Consider the following 20,082-nt stretch of genomic DNA (forward strand, 5'->3'; position numbering starts at 1 on the left):
TGCCCTCGTCACCTCCCGCCTGGACTACTGTAATGCTCTCTACATGGGGCTCCCCTTGAGGAGCACCCGGAGGCTCCAACTGGTCCAGAATGCGGCCGCGCGGGTGGTGTTGGGAGGGACTCGTCGCTCCCATGTAACACCGCTGCTGCGCGAGCTGCACTGGTTGCCGGTAGCCTTCCGGGTGCGCTTCAAGGTGTTGGTCATCATCTTCAAAGCGCTCCATGGCATCGGACCTGAATATCTCCGAGACCGCCTTCTGCCGCAGATTACCTCCCATCGGCCGGTACGCTCCCACAGAGTGGGTCTCCTCAGGGTGCCATCAGCCAGACAGTGCCGGCTGGCGACCTCCAGGGGGAGGGCCTTCTCGGTGGGAGCCCCCACCCTCTGGAACGAACTACCCCCAGAGATCCGGGTGCTCCCGGATCTCCCCTCCTTCCGCCGTGCCCTAAAGACATGGCTCTTCCAACAAGCGGGATTGGCCTAGGGAATTTTAGTGGGGTTTTTAAGAGAAATTTTAATATATAGGCCATAACAAATATTTCTTTTTAATTCGGTTTTAAACTAGGTATTTATTGTAGCATTGGTTTTATAAGGCTGTCAGCCGCCCTGAGTCCGGTAAGGAGAAGGGCGGGATATAAATTGAATTAATAAATAAATAAATAATAAATAAACATCTATATATTTAACTCTTGTTTTTACAAACAACAACAGCCAACTAACTACTATGTTGTTTGGTAGAATTCATTTTCTTTTGCATGTTACTGCAAAAGAACATTTACAAGCCTTAGGTAAGCTATCCTATTCATAAATAGGTAACTCCTCCAAAATTATCTGAAAATCTGTTATTTTGGGCAAGAATTCTGAGATCTTCCTGGAGCAAAACCACCAAAAGTTTATGCAGAAAGTGTTTCAGATTGATTGATTGATTGATTGATTGATTGATTAGCACGTGCTGTAACTTACTCTGTTGGGGTCATCCACATCTTCTTCATTGATGGAACTGGATGGCGAGGGAGTTGCCGATTTGCTTGCAGGAGGGGAAGGAGAAGTGTGTGGCAAGTTGGTATTCCCTAGATTTAATCCCAGTTGAGCACTTAGCTGGGACTGGTTAATAGTAGTAAGCTGGTTAGCAGTCATAATTGCTGAACGAGTCGCTTCCGTCATGTGGACAACAGATCTCATAATCAAAGGATGGTCCTGGCGATACTGAGGCATTTCCGTATGGGTATGATCCTGAAACACAGAAAGAATAGAAGGGCTATTAATAGGATTTTGAGCTTTAAAGAGTCAGGATAGGAAGAGTGTTGACACTTTTGAACGTTGGTGTTGGAGAACATTTGAGAAACTATGGAGCACCAAGAAAACAAACTGATGGAACATTGAATAAATCAAACCCAGAGCTGATTTGAGCAACAAGGACCAGGCCTAATTTGGACACACTATGCCAGGTGTGTCAAACTCAATTTCACTGAGGGCTGCATCAGCATTGCGGTTGCCCTGGGGGGACCAGGTGGGTATGCCCAGAGTGGGTGCAGCCTACTGGGTGGCATGGATGGAGTGGGTGTGGCTACTGGGTGGGCGTGGCCAGTTCTACATCATTTGCATCAAGGGTGCCTATGGAGGTCTGGGCAGGAGTGGGACAGATCTGAGGGTCTCTGGCAGAAGGGGGTGGGACTGGAGCAAGTGCCAAGGCATGGTCCACCGGGGCAAGTGCCAAGATGGCCACCACAAAATTGTACATTGGCTCCCGGTTGGCCTGGGCCTGGGCCAGGGCCAAGGCAACGGGGGCCGTTCCCTCACTGTTTCCAGGATGGCTTTGCGGGCCACATGAAACCACTTCGTGGGCCGCATCCAGCCCCCGGGCCTTGTGTTTGACATGTCTGCACTATGCAAACAACTTAGTTCTCTGGAATGCTGCCCTCTGCAAGGGGCTGCCCTTGAAGACTATAATGTAGCAATGTGGAAGTGATGGGAGCACTTAGGTATGTCCATGTAACAGTTGCTGGATGAGTTGCACTGGTTATCAGCAAGCTTCTGGGTGCAAGTCAAGATGTTGGTTGTGATCTGGGGTCTGGCTATATGAAGGACCATCCAACGGTAGGCATGCTCCAGGTCCTCTCATTAAAAGTGTCATCTGATAGGTCCCAGGAGATGAGCCTTCTATGTTGTAGCTCTTGGTCTCTGTGGAATAGTATCAACTCCATATTCTGAGTAGCCCAAAGCCTGCTGTCCTTTAAATGGGCCTTAAAGATTTGGCTTTTCTTCCAAGCCCTAAGTACAGTGTGAACTCTTGAGGGTGGTTATGCTATTCAGCAAGTGGATGCTTTTTTCCCTTGGCTTCCCAAATTGATTGACTCCGAATTTTGGTCGAGAAATAGCAGTAACACTTCCCAACCTTTTCTATTTCCCGCACCCCTAGAACGCTTCTGATATATTCTCGCACCCCTACACAAAAGTAATCTGGTTATGCACATACACTACAATTTTGAAACTTGTAAACCCAAGTTTTCGCACCCCCTGGAATATTGTTTCGCACCCCCAGGGGATGCGAGCACCTCCAGTTGGGAACCTCTGACTTAGACTTATATATGGCCTCACAGTACTTTACAGGCCTCTCTGCGAGATTTACAAAGTCAGCATATTGCTCCCAACAATCTGGCTCCTCATTTTACTGACCTCAGAAGAATGGAAGGCAGAGTCAATCTTGAGCCCCATCAGGATCAAACTCCAGGCTGTGGGCAGAGTTTGCTTGCAATACTGCATTCTAACTACTGCGCCACCAGGGCTCTTATAAAAGATTTTTAAAAAATCAATACTATTTAACAGTCCAGAAATGTGCTACTTGTTAGAATCAGGCAGGTAGCATTTCCAAATCTGCAGAGAAACTAACTTCAAATGTATTGAGAAATAGCCTTCTTTCTCTCTAGCAACTCCTGTTGTGGCTGTTTGCAAAAGGCTGCAATTATAGCCTGCCTCTGATTGGGAAGAAACATATACTTGTTATATTGCTATCACTATTTTGGATTTGTCTGCCAGCAAGGTTTAGGACAAGCCATCCTCAGATTCTTCAAGATCCTTTTTCATACTAGAGCAGAGGAAATTTATTAAATCCATGAGGCAATCCAAGTTAAGATAGTTAATGTTAGTTAGATGGAAAAATATAAGAAGTAAATGAAGGTTAGTTTTTTTTGGGGGGGAGGGTCTTGGCTCTATCAATTCCTTTTTGTAAAGTGACTTGATCTGGGACTGAGTAAATGTTGCACACTTAGGCTAGAAAATTGTGTTCCATAATTTTCCTCCCTAAGCAATGACAATATGATAGCAACAATGTTGACAACATGTTCGAAATAACAAAGACTTCTTTTACCAAATTGTTCCAATCACTAAACACATTAATGGAGCCTAAAATAAAACATTTTAGTTGTAATATATTAAACAACACTAATGTAACATTGTCCTAATTATAACCACACTTATTCATCTTATCCGTATCCGGATCATAAAGCTTATATTAAAAAAGAAGCTATGTATTAAAACAAACATACAAAAAAATTGGAAGCATACATTTTATAGAGGAAGTAAGCTGAAATTATGCCTATCCAGGTTTGCAATAACCAAAAGAACATTCTAAATTTGCCTTTTTAGTAAAAAAAAGGTAAGAATTTGGAAACCAGTACAAGTTTAGCTTTGGAATGTTATTTCCATAAAATTTCAAGTTATCTTCATTTCTTATTTTGAAAAAAAAATGTTCTTGATAAGAATAAAAAACAATCATCAGCAATGACTTATTTCTTTTGTGCCATAACAGTTAAAATTAAGATAAACAGGCCAACATATAAAGATTAAGCTGAAAGATGCTTCAAAGAATCTTCAGCTGTTTTTTTAACCTACATGGGTGAACAAGAATTTCAGTGATGTAAACCATGGTTTTATTTAATAATTGTTATATAATCCATCACTTATTCTTAAAAGAATAAGATGATAATCATGATTTGTAAATCATGGTAAACAGAAGATAAAATCTTCCTGAGTGATATACATCACAATGTTGGATATTGTTTAAGTCAGGGGTGTCAAGCTGCCGGCCCGCGGGCCAGACATGTCATCCGGAAGCCACACCCTCCCCATTGCCGGCAATGGCAAAACCGTCCCGATACGTTGTGCGACGTCCCATGACGTCGCGAGTTTGACAAGTCTAGTTTAAGTCAGGGGTCTTCAAACTTGGCCCTTTTATGACTTGTGGACTTCAACCCCCAGAATTCCTCAGCCAGGCACACTAATTAAGCTAACAATTTAACTAATCAAGCTAACACTTAGAAAGCAGGCATCTGGTAAGCTTCCATGGAATAGATAACAGAATGACAGAATGACATAGTTGGAGGGGGCCTTGAAGGTCTTCTAGTCCAACCCCTGTTCATGCAGGAGACCCTGTAAATTTCAGACAAATGGTCTTCCAATCTCTAGATGTCTTAGCTTCTTCCTGGTGAATTTGATTTTTCTTTGATAAATGACAGCAGCGTAAAATAGGTTTTGTAGAAAAGCATACCACATTATTCTCCCATAGTCTACCTCATAACATCTAATTTCATCTAAGTAAGATTGGGTCCCCAAAGCACGGCGATATTTTTAAAATGTTCCAAAACCTCACATTTTCATAGAAGAAAAACTTTACGCCCACCAACATACATACTACAGGAATGATATATATTTTTTTTGTAAAACCTGAGGTAATTTATTTTTAATAAAAGAAAAAAAGAAGAAAAATAAAATGTGGGCTGCAAAAAAAAAAAAAGGCAATTATTTCCCCGTCTTGTTTCTTAGATATCTGAAAAAGAATTTCAAAATTCATCAAAGCTAACCTTCTCTTATGTACAACAGGCTAAGCTGAGAGAATGTTAACAAGTTCAATTTTCATTCAATCAGCACCGCTGCTCCCTGAAATGTTTCATTGCAGAAAAGAAATAAAAAATAATCTATATGGTAATTATTAGGATGAATCCCTCAGTAACTTTCGGCAACATAAAAGGTCAGTTCTATTCAAGATATTTTATCAGTCCCTTGCACGTACTCCTGTGCTGTCATTTTAAATCTGAACAGCATTTTATTTTCCCATTTACAGCTACCTGCAGAATTAAGTATTTAAGCCAAATAAGAAAAAAAAAGGAGAGAGAGAAAAAGAGAGAGAGAGAGAGAGAGAAATCTCGAATGTTGGCAAAGGCTATAATAGCATGGAGATAAATTGTTCAGCTGCTCTCTCCCAAGCCTCTGGGGCTACAGATTTTTTCTTCTCCTGGTGCACTGTGGGTATTCAAAACTTGTTCAACATGATTTCATTTCATTTCAGGCAGTGCCTGAGAAAACTAAATTACAGAATCAATCATACAGAAGGTCAGAGTGAGACTTCATTACAAGTATTGCATGCTTGCATGAATATCTTTCATTTATGACTGACCCAATATGTCACAATAGCTGTCTAGTAAAAATAATCCACTTTCTGAAATTGATGTACTACTGATGTCAGTGCTACTCAGCGGGTTGGGAAGATTATAGAGAGATGTTTAAAAGGTGGGGTGGGGGAAGGAGAAGAGAATTTAAAAAAAAAAAAAAAGATAAGAACCCTACGGAGCCCAAAGAACAGCTTGGTAGAATGGCCGTCCTTTGCAAATTAAAATAATTTCTCAGGTGATCACCGACAGTCAATGGTGCTTTAGTTGGTAATGACTTGAGATGTTGTTTGCTAACGGGTTTCCATCTGCTTATGTCTAGATGTATACATATTTTTCCCCCATATTGTGTTATGTGCCCTGGGTGCTTTTCTGAACACAAATGGTACTTTATTCAATTTTTCCCTCCAGTAATTCATTTAAGAATGTTGATATTTTGTATTACCATATTATTAAAATGCCAATGCTAATGATACTGTATGCCTTTTATCTCTCTCTCTCTCTCTCTCTTTCTCTTTCTCTCTTTCTCTTTCAGGGAAAGGAAATCTCAACCTAACAGAATGCATTTAAATGAAGATAAATGCTTCTTTCTTTCCTGTCCATAATCATAAACTAATCAGCAATATGAAAAATTGTCCCTCTCTTTACAAACAAAAAAGGACATAGGCTACTCATGGAAGGTAAGACAATGCATGGTGAGCTGTCCTATTAATCTTTTCTTGAAAGAGGTAGGAAATTGTTAATCTATTGACAGCCATCTTTAATAATTGGGGGGGGGGGAACTGCTGAGTTTGACAATAAAACTGCTTACTTGCACTTAAAATACAGCCATCTAAACTTACTAATGGAATGTAAAGCATTATTTATTATTCTGATTGTCTTCTGGCAGCAAATCTAAGAGAAGCTGGTAAAAGTACTGTTATGTAGCTAGTCAACTCAACGCCCTGAGGGAAACATGGGTGAACCTTGACATAACCTATTTTTTTTACTCACGCCTCTGGCGATTTTATATTCAAGTTTGTAGGTGAACATGTCAGGCAGTATTCAGAATAAATCTGGAGACACAGTGTATTAATCATAGCTTTTGCCCAAGTACATTTCATTTCTTCTCCGTTGACGCTTGAAAATTTCATGACATTTCTTCAAGGTGACATTCTGCTGGACATCTCAACGGGTCAATCCATAAATCCAATTAAAAGAATGATCCGTGGCTAGAAAACTGCCCACAATGATGATGTTTCCAAAAACATCGAGGATTGCATGGGGTATATAAAAAGTTATGTTCTTGGAGAACAACTCAACATGGCTTAGACCTGGATGTCCAGGAGACTGTCTTCTCTCAGTAGCTTCTGCCTGCTCAAAAAGATCAGGATGGTGGACTCTTTGGCGGCCATTTTTTCTTAAAATATGTCACATTCAGGGACCATAGGAATGAAGCTTCTAGGTAACTGAGACCTTCTTTAGAACAATTTTTCTCCAGAAATTAGATTGGTTCCCATGCTGTTACTTTTTTAGAAATCCACCAAGCTAGTTTTTCATGCATAGGAGTTCAGGAGTTCAGGAGTTCGATCCTGACCCGCTCAAGGTTCACTCAGCCTTCCATCCTTCCGAGGTCAATAAAATGAAGATCCGGATTGTTGGGGGCAATATGCTGACTCTGTAAACCGCTTAGAAAGGGCTGTAAAGCACTGTGAGGTGGTATATATAAGTCTAAATGTTAGTGCTATTGTCCTTCCTTCCTTCCTTCCTTCCTTCCTTCCCTTGTGGTTAGAATGCAACATTGCAGGCTGATTCTGCCCACAGCCTAGAGTTCAATCCTGACCATCTCAAGGTTGACTCAGCCTTCCATCCTTCCGAGGTCAGTGAAATGACCCCAATTGTTGGGAGCAACAGGCTGGCTCTGTAAGCTATTTAGAGAGGGCTATAAAGCACTGTGAGATGGTATATAAGTCTACGTGCTATTGCTATAAATTGTTGATGACTAGAACACTTCTCCCCAGAAGCTTGAGATAACAGAATAATGAAAGGGATTTTGGAGGTCTTCTAGTCCAATCCCTTGCTCAAGCAGGAGATCCTATACCACTTCAGACAAATGGTTGTCCAATCTTTTCTTAAAAACCTCCAATGATGAAGGACCCACAACTTCTGGAAGCATTCCGTTCCACTGATTAATTGTTCTAACCATCAGGAAATTTCTCCTTACTTCTAGGTTGCTTCTCTCCTTGATTAGTTGTCTGTTCTTGGAATCCTGCTCTTTTCTTTCTGGCAGCATGCATGAGAGTTTTTATTTATTTCATTTAGGAATCTGCTACAGCAGGGGTCCCCAACATTTTGGGCACCAGGGACCGGTTCCGTGGAGAAAGGTTTTTCCACAGACCGGAGAGTGTGTGGTTTTGTGTGCTGCCTGCATCCCACGGATGGGGCTTTGCTTGTTTGTGTGGACTGGTTGTTAGCATGCCACGGCCTGGTACTGGTCCACGGACCGGGAGTTGGGGACCCCTATGCTCTAGGGACTGTTGGATTGAATGGTGTATAAACAGCAGGTAAACTGGATTCATACATTTGGGCTGACATGAGGAGAACATGTTGTGAGCACCACAATGGGTGTGGCAACCATGAGTTGCCTAACATTCTATAGTTCTTTAAGTTAGTCTCCCTACCGTCTTAATTCCATTGGTAGCCATTCACTGCTTTTATTTTATCAGAATGGATACACAGGGAATCCAATAATATTTCTGGTAATGCAGAATTTTCCGTTCCTCTGTGTAACATACTAGGCTTCTTTTTTAATTTTCTTTAAAAGCAATATTTATCTTTATTAGAACATGGAGCTCAGCGAGAGAAATGTCCACATGGACTCAGTTGCTCATAGATGTCACCTTCAGATTTCAAGAATTATTCCAGTTTCAATATATCTCATCCAATATTGAAACTATATCTGTGGGTATCTTTAAAGCCAGTGACTTAACTATCAATACCGATTTAACAACTTGACAACCAAGATGTAATAAAAATTTGAGAAGCCGAGCACTGCTGCGTGCATGCAGCCATTGTACGAATGTAGATTAATATCATAATTATTTTATGCCCCCATAGTTAGTTCTCTCAGATACAGCAAACCCAATTGTCCATGAAATAAAATTTCATAGTTAAAATGCCTCTTTTATGTTTTTTTTATTGCAGCAATAAAAAAAAGGGGGCTCCAAGGGAAGATCATTCATAAAATATACAATTTAAATAAAGGGATTTTTATTATTAATAAATATTTATCACTTTAATAAAGTGCCTGTTTTAAATAAATAATGACAGGCATGTATCAACACGGCTTTGAAATATAAATTTAATATTCGGGATGATATTAATCTTAAAAGAGGCAAAGGAACTCCGTAGAAAATCTGGTTATTTTTAGTGGACCATTTTTCGTTAAGATTACTGAGAGTAGAGAATATCTGGAGCTCTGGGTTGAACTGTGGGGGTTTTTGATGCTCTCTGAGCTTGGTGGTTTTCCTTGCAGATGTTTCATTACCAAACTATGTAACATCATCAGTGCCAGAAGAAGACGGGGCTTGCAAAATGGAGGAGGAGGAGAATGGGAGGAGGAGGAGGAGGAGAGAGGAAGAGGAGGAGGAAGAGGAAAGAGGAGGAGAGGAGGAGGAGGAAGAGGAAAGAGGAGGAGGAGGAGAAGAAAGAGGAGAGAACAGGAGAAAGAGAAAGAGGAAGAGGAGGAGGAAGAGGAGGAAGAGGAAGAAGAAAGAGGAGGAGGAGGAAAGAGGAGGAGGAGGAGGAGAAAGAGAAGGAAAAAGGAGGAGAGAAGAGGAGAGAGGAGGAGGAGGAAGAGGAAAGAGGAGGAGGAGGAGGAGGAGAAGAAGAAAGAGGAGGAGAGAAGAGGAGAAAGAGAAAGAGGAGGAGAAAGAGGAGGAAGAGGGGGAGGAAGAAGAAAGAGGAGGAGAGAGGAAGAGGATGGGTTCCTTGGTTGTTTTCCTTGCAGAGGTTTGATTGCCAAGCTAGCTAACATCATCAATGCTAAGTTTTAATGCTAGTTTTAGCCCTGGTGATGCTAGTTTTACATTATCCATATCACTCTATGTCTTTGTGCAATAAAATAGGTGGATACCCAGAAGATTTAAAAAAAACACCAATATATATATATATATATGTTCCTACCATATGTAATCCATTGCTTTGGATAATGCCATCTTGTTCCACCAAGTTTCGAGATACTGTAATAGAAGGCAGATCCAAACTCTGGGGGGGAAACTGAGGGGTAAATTCATTTCCTTGGGCCCCCAACTGATCACTGAGGCCTTGGAAAGGCAGGAGAATATCAGCCATCCCTAAATTCGTGGGATCCAGTTCAGGTGGTGGCGTAATTGGCGGAATCTCAAACTCTTCATCTCCAAGGCTTGGAGTATGGAATGTTTGCTAAAAGGGAAGATAAATAAATAAATAAATTCTTTGTTATGATCACTGTCAAAGCAAGAATATACAGTATTTGCAGATGTCAACGCTGCAACAACAAACAATCACACAACAACAAACATTAAAAAAAAAAAATCAGTCATCCAGGTCGTGGTTGCCCCAAAGGTGCTTTTTTTGGGGGGGGGGGGGTCCCAAGAGGCAACTGTTCTCTCTTTATTTTTCTTTGAGGACATTCCGCTTCTCATCCTAGAACAGTGATGGCGAATCTTTTAGAGGCCGAGTGCCCAAACCACAACCCAAAACCCACTTATTTATCACAAAGTGCCAGGGCATTGTGGTGCCCTCAGAGGGGGGGCATGGGGGTGTGGCCCACTGGGTGGGCGTGGCTGGGGTGGGCATGGCCATCTCGATGCTGCTCATGGGGGGGATGCCTGTGGGGGCTGGGCAGGGTTGGGGGAGATCCAGGGGGTCTCTGGCGGGTGGGGCGGTGGGCAGGAGGCCCAGCATAGATGGGGGGAGAGGCATGCAATCCTAGCTGGGACTGGGGGGGCCATGGCGTCGATGGGGATCCGGCTTTCTCTGCCCGGGGTGGCCTTTGGCTTGCTGGGTGTGGGCATGCTCTACCACCTCTACTCAAGCTCGCTAGCTGGATGCTTCACCTCCTTTGTGGTGGGTGCGGCTGCCGCCCCGGGTGGCAGCAGCAGTGTAATGGACCTACACAAGCTGCTGGCAGCGGCGGCACGTGTGCCCACAGAGAGGGTTCCGAGTGCCGCCTCTGGCACCCGTGCCATAGGTTCGCCACCACTGTCCTAGAAGCTTCCTCAGTTCAACGTCTTCTTCTTCAGAACTGAAGAAGCTTCTTGGATAAAGAGCGAAACGCCTTTAAGGAAAAACAAAGAAAAACCAGTTGCCTCTTGGGAAAAACAAAAAGCATCTTTGGGACGTTGTTTTTTTAAAAAAAGAATTCTTCTACACTCCTCGCAACTTGACTGGCAAGTTCCTCACATCTGCCCAGCTTTTTTTAGATCTTTCGGAGTAAAGATTCAACTCTCATTATCATATGGCTTTAATGATGTATCAGTATTAACTGTTTTTTAATGCACACTTAATTAGCAACATCTGTCTCTGTTGTTGGAGTGAACATTGGCTAGGCTGGACTGGGTGTTTGTTTTTTTTAGCTGGAGAACAAATTGCCAGTTTATTGATATATTAGGAAAAAAGAAACCAGCACAAGCAGGTTACAAATTGTTCTGACACCACCACAAATGCTTTCAATTTTGGTCGAGCACCTACGTACTGGTAGTAAAGTCTTATAGCTCATACGCATGAAATGTTAGAATCCTATTTCAAATTCCCTCTTATTCCATTTATTCACGATAACAGATTGTATCCTATTCAGGTGATTGTTACAGTAGTTAAAAAGGTTTATTTAGTGCAATGGCTCCTAAACAGGGTACCTTGGTTTTGTTTACATGGAACAAGATACAGGGAGTGTTCGACTTAAAACAGTTTGTTTAGTGGCCGTCTGAAGTGACAACGGCACTTGGAAAAAAGTGACTTATGACCGTTTTTGCACCAGCCCCATGGTCAAGCGATCAACATTCGGACACTTGGTAAAGGTTAAATTGGAATACTGATGAAAAATTAAAAATGATGTAAAAATTAATAACAGGATATGGATTCTTTATGAAGACTGAATGTAATTAAGATATGTATAAGCTAAAACTTTATTGATAAATGTAATAATGATGTTTTTATCGAATTGATATAATTAGAAATGTACTAGATTGAACACGAGACAGTAACTGTTAAGGGAAAAAGAGAAGAAATATCTGATGTTGTAACCTGACATTTGCACTAAAGATTTTGTTATTGAACTATTGATTAACCCAGTCACCACGTTGCTTTTTAAATACTTAAATGTAAAATTGGAAAATTAATAAAATATTATAATATTTGGCAAGTGACAAGCATTTAGGCTCACGGGATTCCCCTTTTGCGACCTTCTGACAAGCAAAGTCAACAGGACTTAACCACCATGTGACTAATTTAACAGATGCAATGATTCACTGAACAACTGGGGCAAGAAAGATCATAAAATGGGGGCAAAGATCACTCCACAACAGAAAGCCACGGAAATACTGGGCTTCATTTTGGTGGTAAGTGTAGGGCTCTTTTTATATAAGTGTTAATGATGGGTCTCTTCTGAAAAAAAACACACGTCCTGTCCCAATATCCACATGTAAATTTCTACGCTCAAAATTTACACTCCTCAATTTACAACCATTGGGATTGGGACTTCCATCCTTAAGAGATGCGGCCGTTAAGTGCAGGCATGTGGCTGCGGGAGTCGGGCGCGCAACGGTCAGAACTTTAGATCTGGGTCATAAGTCCCCTTTTTCAGGTAAGTCATAACTTCAACCCATCATAAGTCAAGGACTACCTGACTACCTTGTTAAATATCTATGGAACCTTTTGAGGAGCTCTTTTGACCAACGCAGAATCATCATTGTTCCATTGTTCCAATTAATCTAGTAAGCTGTAACTAAAATAGGCACGTTCTAGATCCAATCTTTAAAGTGATGTCAGCTAATGGGACGGACCCAAGAGGTAGAGCTTGTCCATCACAGCTCCTGCCCTCTGGAATAGCTTCCCCATGAGGTTCAAGGTACCCCAAATCTGCTATTCTTGATAGACCTAAGTTTTTTCCAACCAGCGCTCGGTTAGGAAGTGTGTCCACATAGGAGTTTTATCAATACATGGGTATATAAGTCTCTGGATTAGCGCCTTCGTCTGTTTGTACTGACTGTTTTTTTTAAATCTAGTACATTGACCAGATTCATTTTGAGTTGGGCGCCCTATACATTTGACTAATAAGTCACTAAATAAACACAGTTATTAACTTATATAGTAGCAAGCAGAAACCCAATATAAAGGATTTTTTGACCAGCCCAAGTAGAGTTTTCACCCAATGATGGCCAGTAAATTCTTTTGATTATGAGCCCATCAATAGTTCAGTTAGGCAGCCATAGTTAGGGTAGAAAATGTCCCGTTGAGCACTATACATCGACAATATTGCTACTCCATAACTATTCTGTTGCCTATTGTTTTAGAACCACTGTAATTATTTTTGTGGATTCTGCACAACACAACCCCTCCAATTGTTTTCCAAATCAGTGTTGCAGTGAAGCCAAATAAGCTACTCCGCACGTAAACCACTTAAGAGTTTGAGCAATTGTTCCCGAGGAAAACCCAGAGCTTTATTAAGGATATTAACAATTCCAGGTATTGTGTTGTTTCGGGGAAGGGCCGTAGTGTACGGTCACAACAGATGGCTGCAGATGGATCACCAACAACCGCATGGCAATCTCATGGCCTTCTTCACCTAGTTTACCTGGAGCTGAGAGCCTGAATTAAAAGAGTTTACCTTATAGATTATTATAGGTTGGGTTTGTTTTGTTTCCCTCAGCCTACAGTTTTGCTTCCAAGGGAGGCGGCAATTTCGCCTCATGCATTATTTATACTGTCCGAAAGAGCGACTTAATGCCAGTTAATTTAAAAATGATACGTTTGGTGAAATTTCTCATTAAGTGGCTAGAAATTGTCATCCTTCAAACTGTTAATGATGATATAAATTAATAACTGCTTGAGAGAAAATGGAAACTGAAACGCCAGGACGAGGAAAAAAGGGGTCCCTTTGCTTGCATATGAAAAAATGTCAGCTGTCATTACTGCTCTCCCATCAGGAAGGAGACGGCAGCAGACAGCCGTCTGCAGAAATAAAACCATCTTGAGAGAATCAAGCAGGCTCATAAAACACACACACATGCACACGCGCACACACACACATGCACGCATAAAGGACATGGGCACAAATATTGCAACTTAATCTCAGTCCTGCAAGCTCCTTCTTTGCATGGGGAGATATTTATTCCTGTTTCAATATTTTTTAAAAAATGGGAGGGTGGGGGGAAGGAAGCTATTCATAGTCAACAGACTTCAAGTTCACCAACACAAAAGGATGAATTGGGCACGGAAGGCCTTTGGCTAATAAAAATAACCCTATGGCTACATTTTACAGTTGGGGTTGGCACAAAAGCTGCCTAGTAACAGATGCAATGATAATTTGTGACTCATTTACTACCCTATTACCGCTTAATGAAATCTAACATATCACATTAACAATATGGATAAACACTCGTTCCTGATATCTGGCATTTGGCTGTCTTCATTACCATCGTAATTATCATTTGAAATATTATTTCAATAAATATTTAAGGTGCTTCAGGATGCGGGGGGTTTTTTTGTTTTGTTTTTGAAAGAAAACAAAACCGGGTGACAACTTTTATGACACCGACATAAAAAAAAAACCAAACAAGCCACATCAATTTCTCAACCTAGGTTGTTTTTTAAGGGCTAATGGCACAAGCGAACTGGCAGGCGTTAGATTGAAATGCAATATAAGCTTAAAGATGTGACAGGTACAGATTGAAAATGTACCTAATATCGTGGACTTGGTAACTAAATATACCCATACCTTGATGACTGCGAAGCAGTCATCCACAGCAGAAATATATATATATATATATCAATATTCAACTGTTCTGTAGTCCTTTGTAGTACAAATGGTATAAATGTTTTCTAAGTCAGACATGGCAGTTGAATTCACTTGGTGAAAGGGAGTATGAAAAAAAATCTCCAATAGTTGTGTTATTTATATGCCTCCCTATAACACAACTATTTTATTCTGCAGCACGTTTTTGAAAAATGATATTTGTCATGTTTTCTTGGGGTGTACCAAGAGTTTAACTAAAAAAAAAGAAAGAAAGAAAGAAAGAAAGAAAGAAGAATCAAAATCGTCTCACGTCAGGATTGCTGAAAGTAACGTATAGATAAGCGAATAAGATGAACCTAATCTAAATGAAGACAATGTTTAGTGCTGAAATATTCTAAGCGATTTAGCCTGCTTCATATCCTGCAAAGTGTCTCCATGTTGTGCAATTTGATTCTGGAGAAAAGTCCTCTTATGATCCGGAGAGGACTGGGCAATGTTTTTAAGAGAGTTGCGTTGCCCATCGTGATTATAAAAGAGCTATTAACTTTTCATGCCTTTCTCTCTTAGATTACTTTCGGGAAGAGAAAAAATCCTCCAATCCTTAACCAAAAAAAAAAAAAAAACCAACCCCAAAAAACAGTGCATGTGGTTAAAATGCCATCTGCACTGAAATGTTCAAAACATTTGTTCCTTTTGATAAAAATGCAAATTTGGAGAGCTGTTGTATCAACATATAACAGCCAATGTCTGACACGGTGAATTATCACAGCTGGAATTAAATTGTCTCTGAACAGCTGCTGGCAGCAGAGCCTTCATCAATGTTTGATTCAAATGGAGGAATGAAATTCTACAGAATGAAACATCATGTTGTCATTACAGATGGGGGTGGTGTTCATTACCACATCCAACACCGAAGCAAGCCGGTGCCAAGCAATCTTCCCTTATCTAAGCAATCTTGTTGGAAGGGAGGAAAGAGAAAGAGAGGAGGAGGGAGAGCGAGGCATTGTTTTAAAATTATGGACATAAAAATACTGCATTGAATACAGCCACATTTATCACGGCTCTCCAATAATTTTTCTCCTCTATAGTTTTTTTTTTCTCCTTCTCTATTGTACAAGGATATAAGCAAAAAAAAAAAAAGATTTCTGGCTCAGAGGCAGAAAAGCTATTGATCTTAGACGTTTCTGTTTACAAGGTCCACTCAAGTCCAACTCAAATGCTGGAGGAGTTCACTGCAATTTTCATTCCCACAGAATGACAGAGTTGGAGTGGACCTCGGAGGTCTTATAGTCCAACCCCCTGCTCAAGCAGGACTCACTTTCAGACAAATGGTTGTCCAATCTCTTCTTAAAAACCACCAGTGTTTGGAGCACCCACAACTTCTGGAGGCAAGTCATTCCACCGATTGATTGTTCTCACTGTCAGGAAATTCCTCCTTAGTTCCAGGTTGCTTCTCTCCTTGATTAGTTTCCATCCATTGCTTCTTGTCTTGCCTTCAGGTGCCTTGGAGAACAGGCTGAACCCCCCTCTTCTTTGTGGCAGCCCCTCAAATATTAGAAGATTGCTATCATGTCACCTCTAGTCCTCCAGTAATACAAATTGAACCATCAAGGGAAGTAAAACTGAAAGCTGGACAAATTCAGCTTGCATTTCCATCCAATTGGAGCAAACATGTATGTTGAAAAAACAGCTCAGTCTGCAGCAGAGTCACTTTTGCTACCCTGATGTTCTTTAGAAGAGAGATTCCCAACCTTTTGGGCACCAGGGACTGGTTCCATGGAGAAAAGTTTTTTCGTGGACCGGAAGGGGCGTGGTTTTGTGTGCTGCCTGCATCCCATGGATGGGGCTTTGCTTGTTTGTGCGGACCGGTTGCTGGCATGCCACGGCCTGCTACCGGTCCATGGACCAGGGATTGGGGACCCCTGCTTTAGAAGACCATCAAGGAGAGGACCAACAGACTGAAAGAATTACAGGAATATTAGGCTGGCAATTGCCCCTCTGCCATCTTTCCCAGATGTTGGCCAAGTCCATCACCTTGTGACCTAGTCAGATTCTATCAATCAAAGTTAATGCTTCCATTGAACCAAGACTCTCTCTACGGAGAGTCTCCTCATCTTCCCCAGAAAACAAATGATCCTGCAAACCAGTTGTGTTCCCTTTGTTTTCCTAAGAACCTAAATTAAAAAATAAGGTGTTTGTATTTATGGCCCTAATTAGTTGACGAGCGTTCAATGAATTTGCTTTAAAATGTACGCCTACTGTGCCTTAAATCTGCCTCCTTCTGGTTGTCTTTATGCATGTGCTTTTATGTGCGTGCATGTGTGTGTGTGTGTGTGTGTGTGTGTTACTTTTTGCACATTTCTGAACCACCTATTTCCCCTTATCTGTCTGTCTATGTAACAAACTGCAGGAAAAGGAATGATAGAAACTGTGGGAGGCGCTAAAAAAGAGATCAGTCTAGAATCCTTATGTAGCCACAAACTAAATCCAACCTCTCTTGAATTCCATGGATCCTTATCTAACTCCAAATAGCAAATAACCATTAGTTGAGAAGATTCCTGTACATAAGCATTTTAGCAATAAATCAGTTTAAGTGTACCCTTCACGTGTGGAGCTGGTCTTTCATACCTGAACAAATACATGCATGCATACAAACACAGACACACACATAGATACACACAAACTTGCACACACATTTGCAGATTTGTTTTTATTGACCTGCTACATAACTAACACTCTTACAGACAACTAAATTGACCCACAATGGTAAAATGTCAGGTTATTTTCTCTCTCATTAAAGACTTTATTTTGTGCTCCATAAAACACAGAAAATTTAGCACTTTGCCCATCACCTGCTGAAAGACTGCAAAAATGATAAAAGTGAACAACAGAATTACAGTGTAAAGCAAAGAGGAATAAAGTGTTTGCGGGGGGGGGGATGCTTACCTCATTCGCTGCAAAAAATGCGTTATTTGCTTCTGCCATATTCATGTAGTTATTGTTGCCAAACTGAAAAGAAAAGTATGATGTTAATATATTGCATTCTATTACATTACACTATATTATACTGTATAACACGTCCTGGAAAATGTAAAGGTTGTAAGAACAACTTGGATCCTAATGCTGTAGGAGTGGGTAGCGTAAAAAAAATAGTTTGCTAAGTTTCAAAAACTCTTAATCAAATGTTCAGTTGGGAATTCTGAGAACTGTCTGGCACCCGTTGATTTTAAACATCTTGCTTCAAGTGTTCCTTCCACAACTGCTGCATCCCAATACATGTATTTATGTTTATCCTTTTTATTTAGAATAACTTTACCCCTTCCCTTTAAGCAAAGCCATTTTAAAAGAAGCATAATATAATGATACTATAATAACAATACACATATTAAAGCAAGATTATGCCATAGATATCTGCAAGACTCATAAGATTATGACAGCCTAGAAGAGAATCCAATAAAGCTGAAAGGTGAATAAATAAAACTCACAACCTGGTTACATTAACGTCAGGAAAAAATCAAACTTTTCATACTCAATATAAGCATAGGTCAGGGGTAGGCAACCTTGGCTCTTTTATGACTCGTGGACTTCAACTCCCAGAATTCCTGAGCCAGCTTATCTGGCTTAGGAATTCTGGGAATTGAAGTCCACGAGTCATAAAAGAGCCAAGGTTGCCTACCCCTGGCATAGGTATCCCTTGATTTACAACTGTTCACTTAATAATGGCTTGAAGTTACAACGACACTGAAAAAAGTGACTTATGACCATTTTTCATACTTACGTCCATTGCAGCCTCCCCCATGGTCACGTGATCAAAATTCAGAAGCTTAACAACTGGGGCGAAAAAAGTCGTAAAATGGGGCAAAACTCTCTTAACTGTCTTGCTCTACACCATAAATTTTGGGCTCAACTGTGGTCACACATCAAGGATTTACCTGTACTTCATTTTCCGTAAATATCTATTTTATTTATTATTGCATTTACGTGCCACTCATTTTGCTCCTGTAAAACAGTCTGCACATTTTGTATATAACACATATATGCATATACGCACAGACGCACAATTTTATGACAGGCAGTGTCCAGAGCTAAAGTACCATTCAAGACAATTAGCATCAAGTTACCAGAGTCGCGTCAGTTGAGAAGAGAAATTATATAAATAAAAAATTAAGTAAAATTTAATAAAGCTGTGTGTGTGTGTGTGTATGGGACATCTAAAGGTTATAAAACTAACGCACTGAGTTACTGAAACAAATTGTTAAAGCAAATTAACATAAGGAACAAAGGTTCCATCATATTTAATAATTAAACTATGATTAAACATTTAAGCTGCATGAGCGATAGAAAGAGAAGCCCAGAAGGAAATCTGAATGGTGTTTATATCCAAAATCAAGGCCTCTAAATTGGGGTTTTGAACAAGAATTTAACTACCAGCTCCTTAATTTACCTCCTCAGTTTAACCCTGAAGAAAAACATTGTTCCCAAGAGCAACTGGTGAAAGTCAAACCTTCATCTACCTGGTTTTATTTTTGTTATTGTAGCTTTTTATTATTGTTTGGCTTTAAATTGCTAAATTTTATTAGAAGGTTACATTTTACTTCAAAGTTACCAGAAAGACACATACATTTACAACGTTTGTTACTAGGATGTAACAGCAGTGGGTGCTGAGAAAGCTACAAACAATTCCTTACAACACTTTTCTGAGTTGTGAAAAGAACAATGATTCATTCCCACAAGCATAAAGTTTTGACAACCAACAGGGAATTATTGTGTGTTCTAGCTATGAATGCGAGATATATCATCACCATCCCTACAAGCAGCAATGCCCTACCTGCAAGAGACTGCTCAATCTTGCTCATAGTATGTCAAGAATCTCAGTACAGGTAGTCCTCGACTTACGACCACAATTGAGCCCAACATTTCTGTTGTTAAGTGAGACAGTTCGTTAGTGACTTTTGCCCCATTTGTTATGACGTGATCCCCTTTTGCAACCTTCTGAGGACCAAAGTCAATGGGGAAGCTGGATTCATTTAACAACCATGTTACCAACTTAGCAACTGGAGTGATTCCCTGAAGAACTGTGGCAAGAACGGTCATAAAAGGGGGCAAAATTCACTTAACAACTTGTCTCACCTAGCAACAGAAATGTTGAGCTCAGTTGTGGCCACTGGTCAAGGATTACCTGTAGAGGCACAGGGTGGGTAATGAAATGGACGTCATGATCTAAAGCCTGGGACTTTTGCAACAAGATCTTGTGGAGTATCAGGACAGCAAGTGCAAAAAAGGTGGCGTTTGTTTTGTGATGTCACTACTTCAATTCTAACTCTTTATCATCCCTTAGCCCTAAATCAAATTTTAAGAGGAACTCTTCCTCTTAAAAGAAAAAAAAAGGAGGGGGGGAATTAGCAAAACCTGAAAGAAAAACACAGCCTTGCCTGGATTCATTTTATTTCAACGTTTTAGAAAGCATGCCAAACATAAGAAGTTGGAAGACCAGGAGGGCCACAAAAATGTAAAAAAAAAAAAAAAAGCCTCTTGTTCGTGGGAAGCATGTGAGGAATTTTAATCAAAATTTGTAGCTGAGGGGGTGAGGACATACCCTTCCATTCATTCCTGCACTGTTTACATGTCTTGCCCCCTCCCACGTTTTCTGGCAAAACTTTACAT

At 40.6% G+C, this 20,082-nt stretch overlaps 1 protein-coding gene across 1 annotated transcript in view; it reads right to left on the minus strand.

The window, feature by feature from the left end:
* Positions 1-19,274, minus strand: part of TOX3 (TOX high mobility group box family member 3) — a 25,854-nt gene extending 6,580 nt beyond the window's left edge. Inside the window, exons 1-4 of the mRNA XM_015825986.1 lie at positions 19,247-19,274; positions 17,365-17,462; positions 9,609-9,866; positions 964-1,233 (exon numbers count right to left, since the gene is read on the minus strand). Coding sequence (XP_015681472.1) covers positions 964-1,233; positions 9,609-9,866; positions 17,365-17,462; positions 19,247-19,274 — 654 coding nt within the window. The remainder of the gene's footprint in view (positions 1-963; positions 1,234-9,608; positions 9,867-17,364; positions 17,463-19,246) is intronic.
* Positions 19,275-20,082: the final 808 nt, after the last annotated feature.

This window comes from Protobothrops mucrosquamatus, unplaced genomic scaffold (genome assembly GCF_001527695.2).
Source record: "Protobothrops mucrosquamatus isolate PMUCROS unplaced genomic scaffold, P.Mucros_1.0 scaffold2912, whole genome shotgun sequence".
Lineage (NCBI taxonomy): Eukaryota > Metazoa > Chordata > Lepidosauria > Squamata > Viperidae > Protobothrops > Protobothrops mucrosquamatus.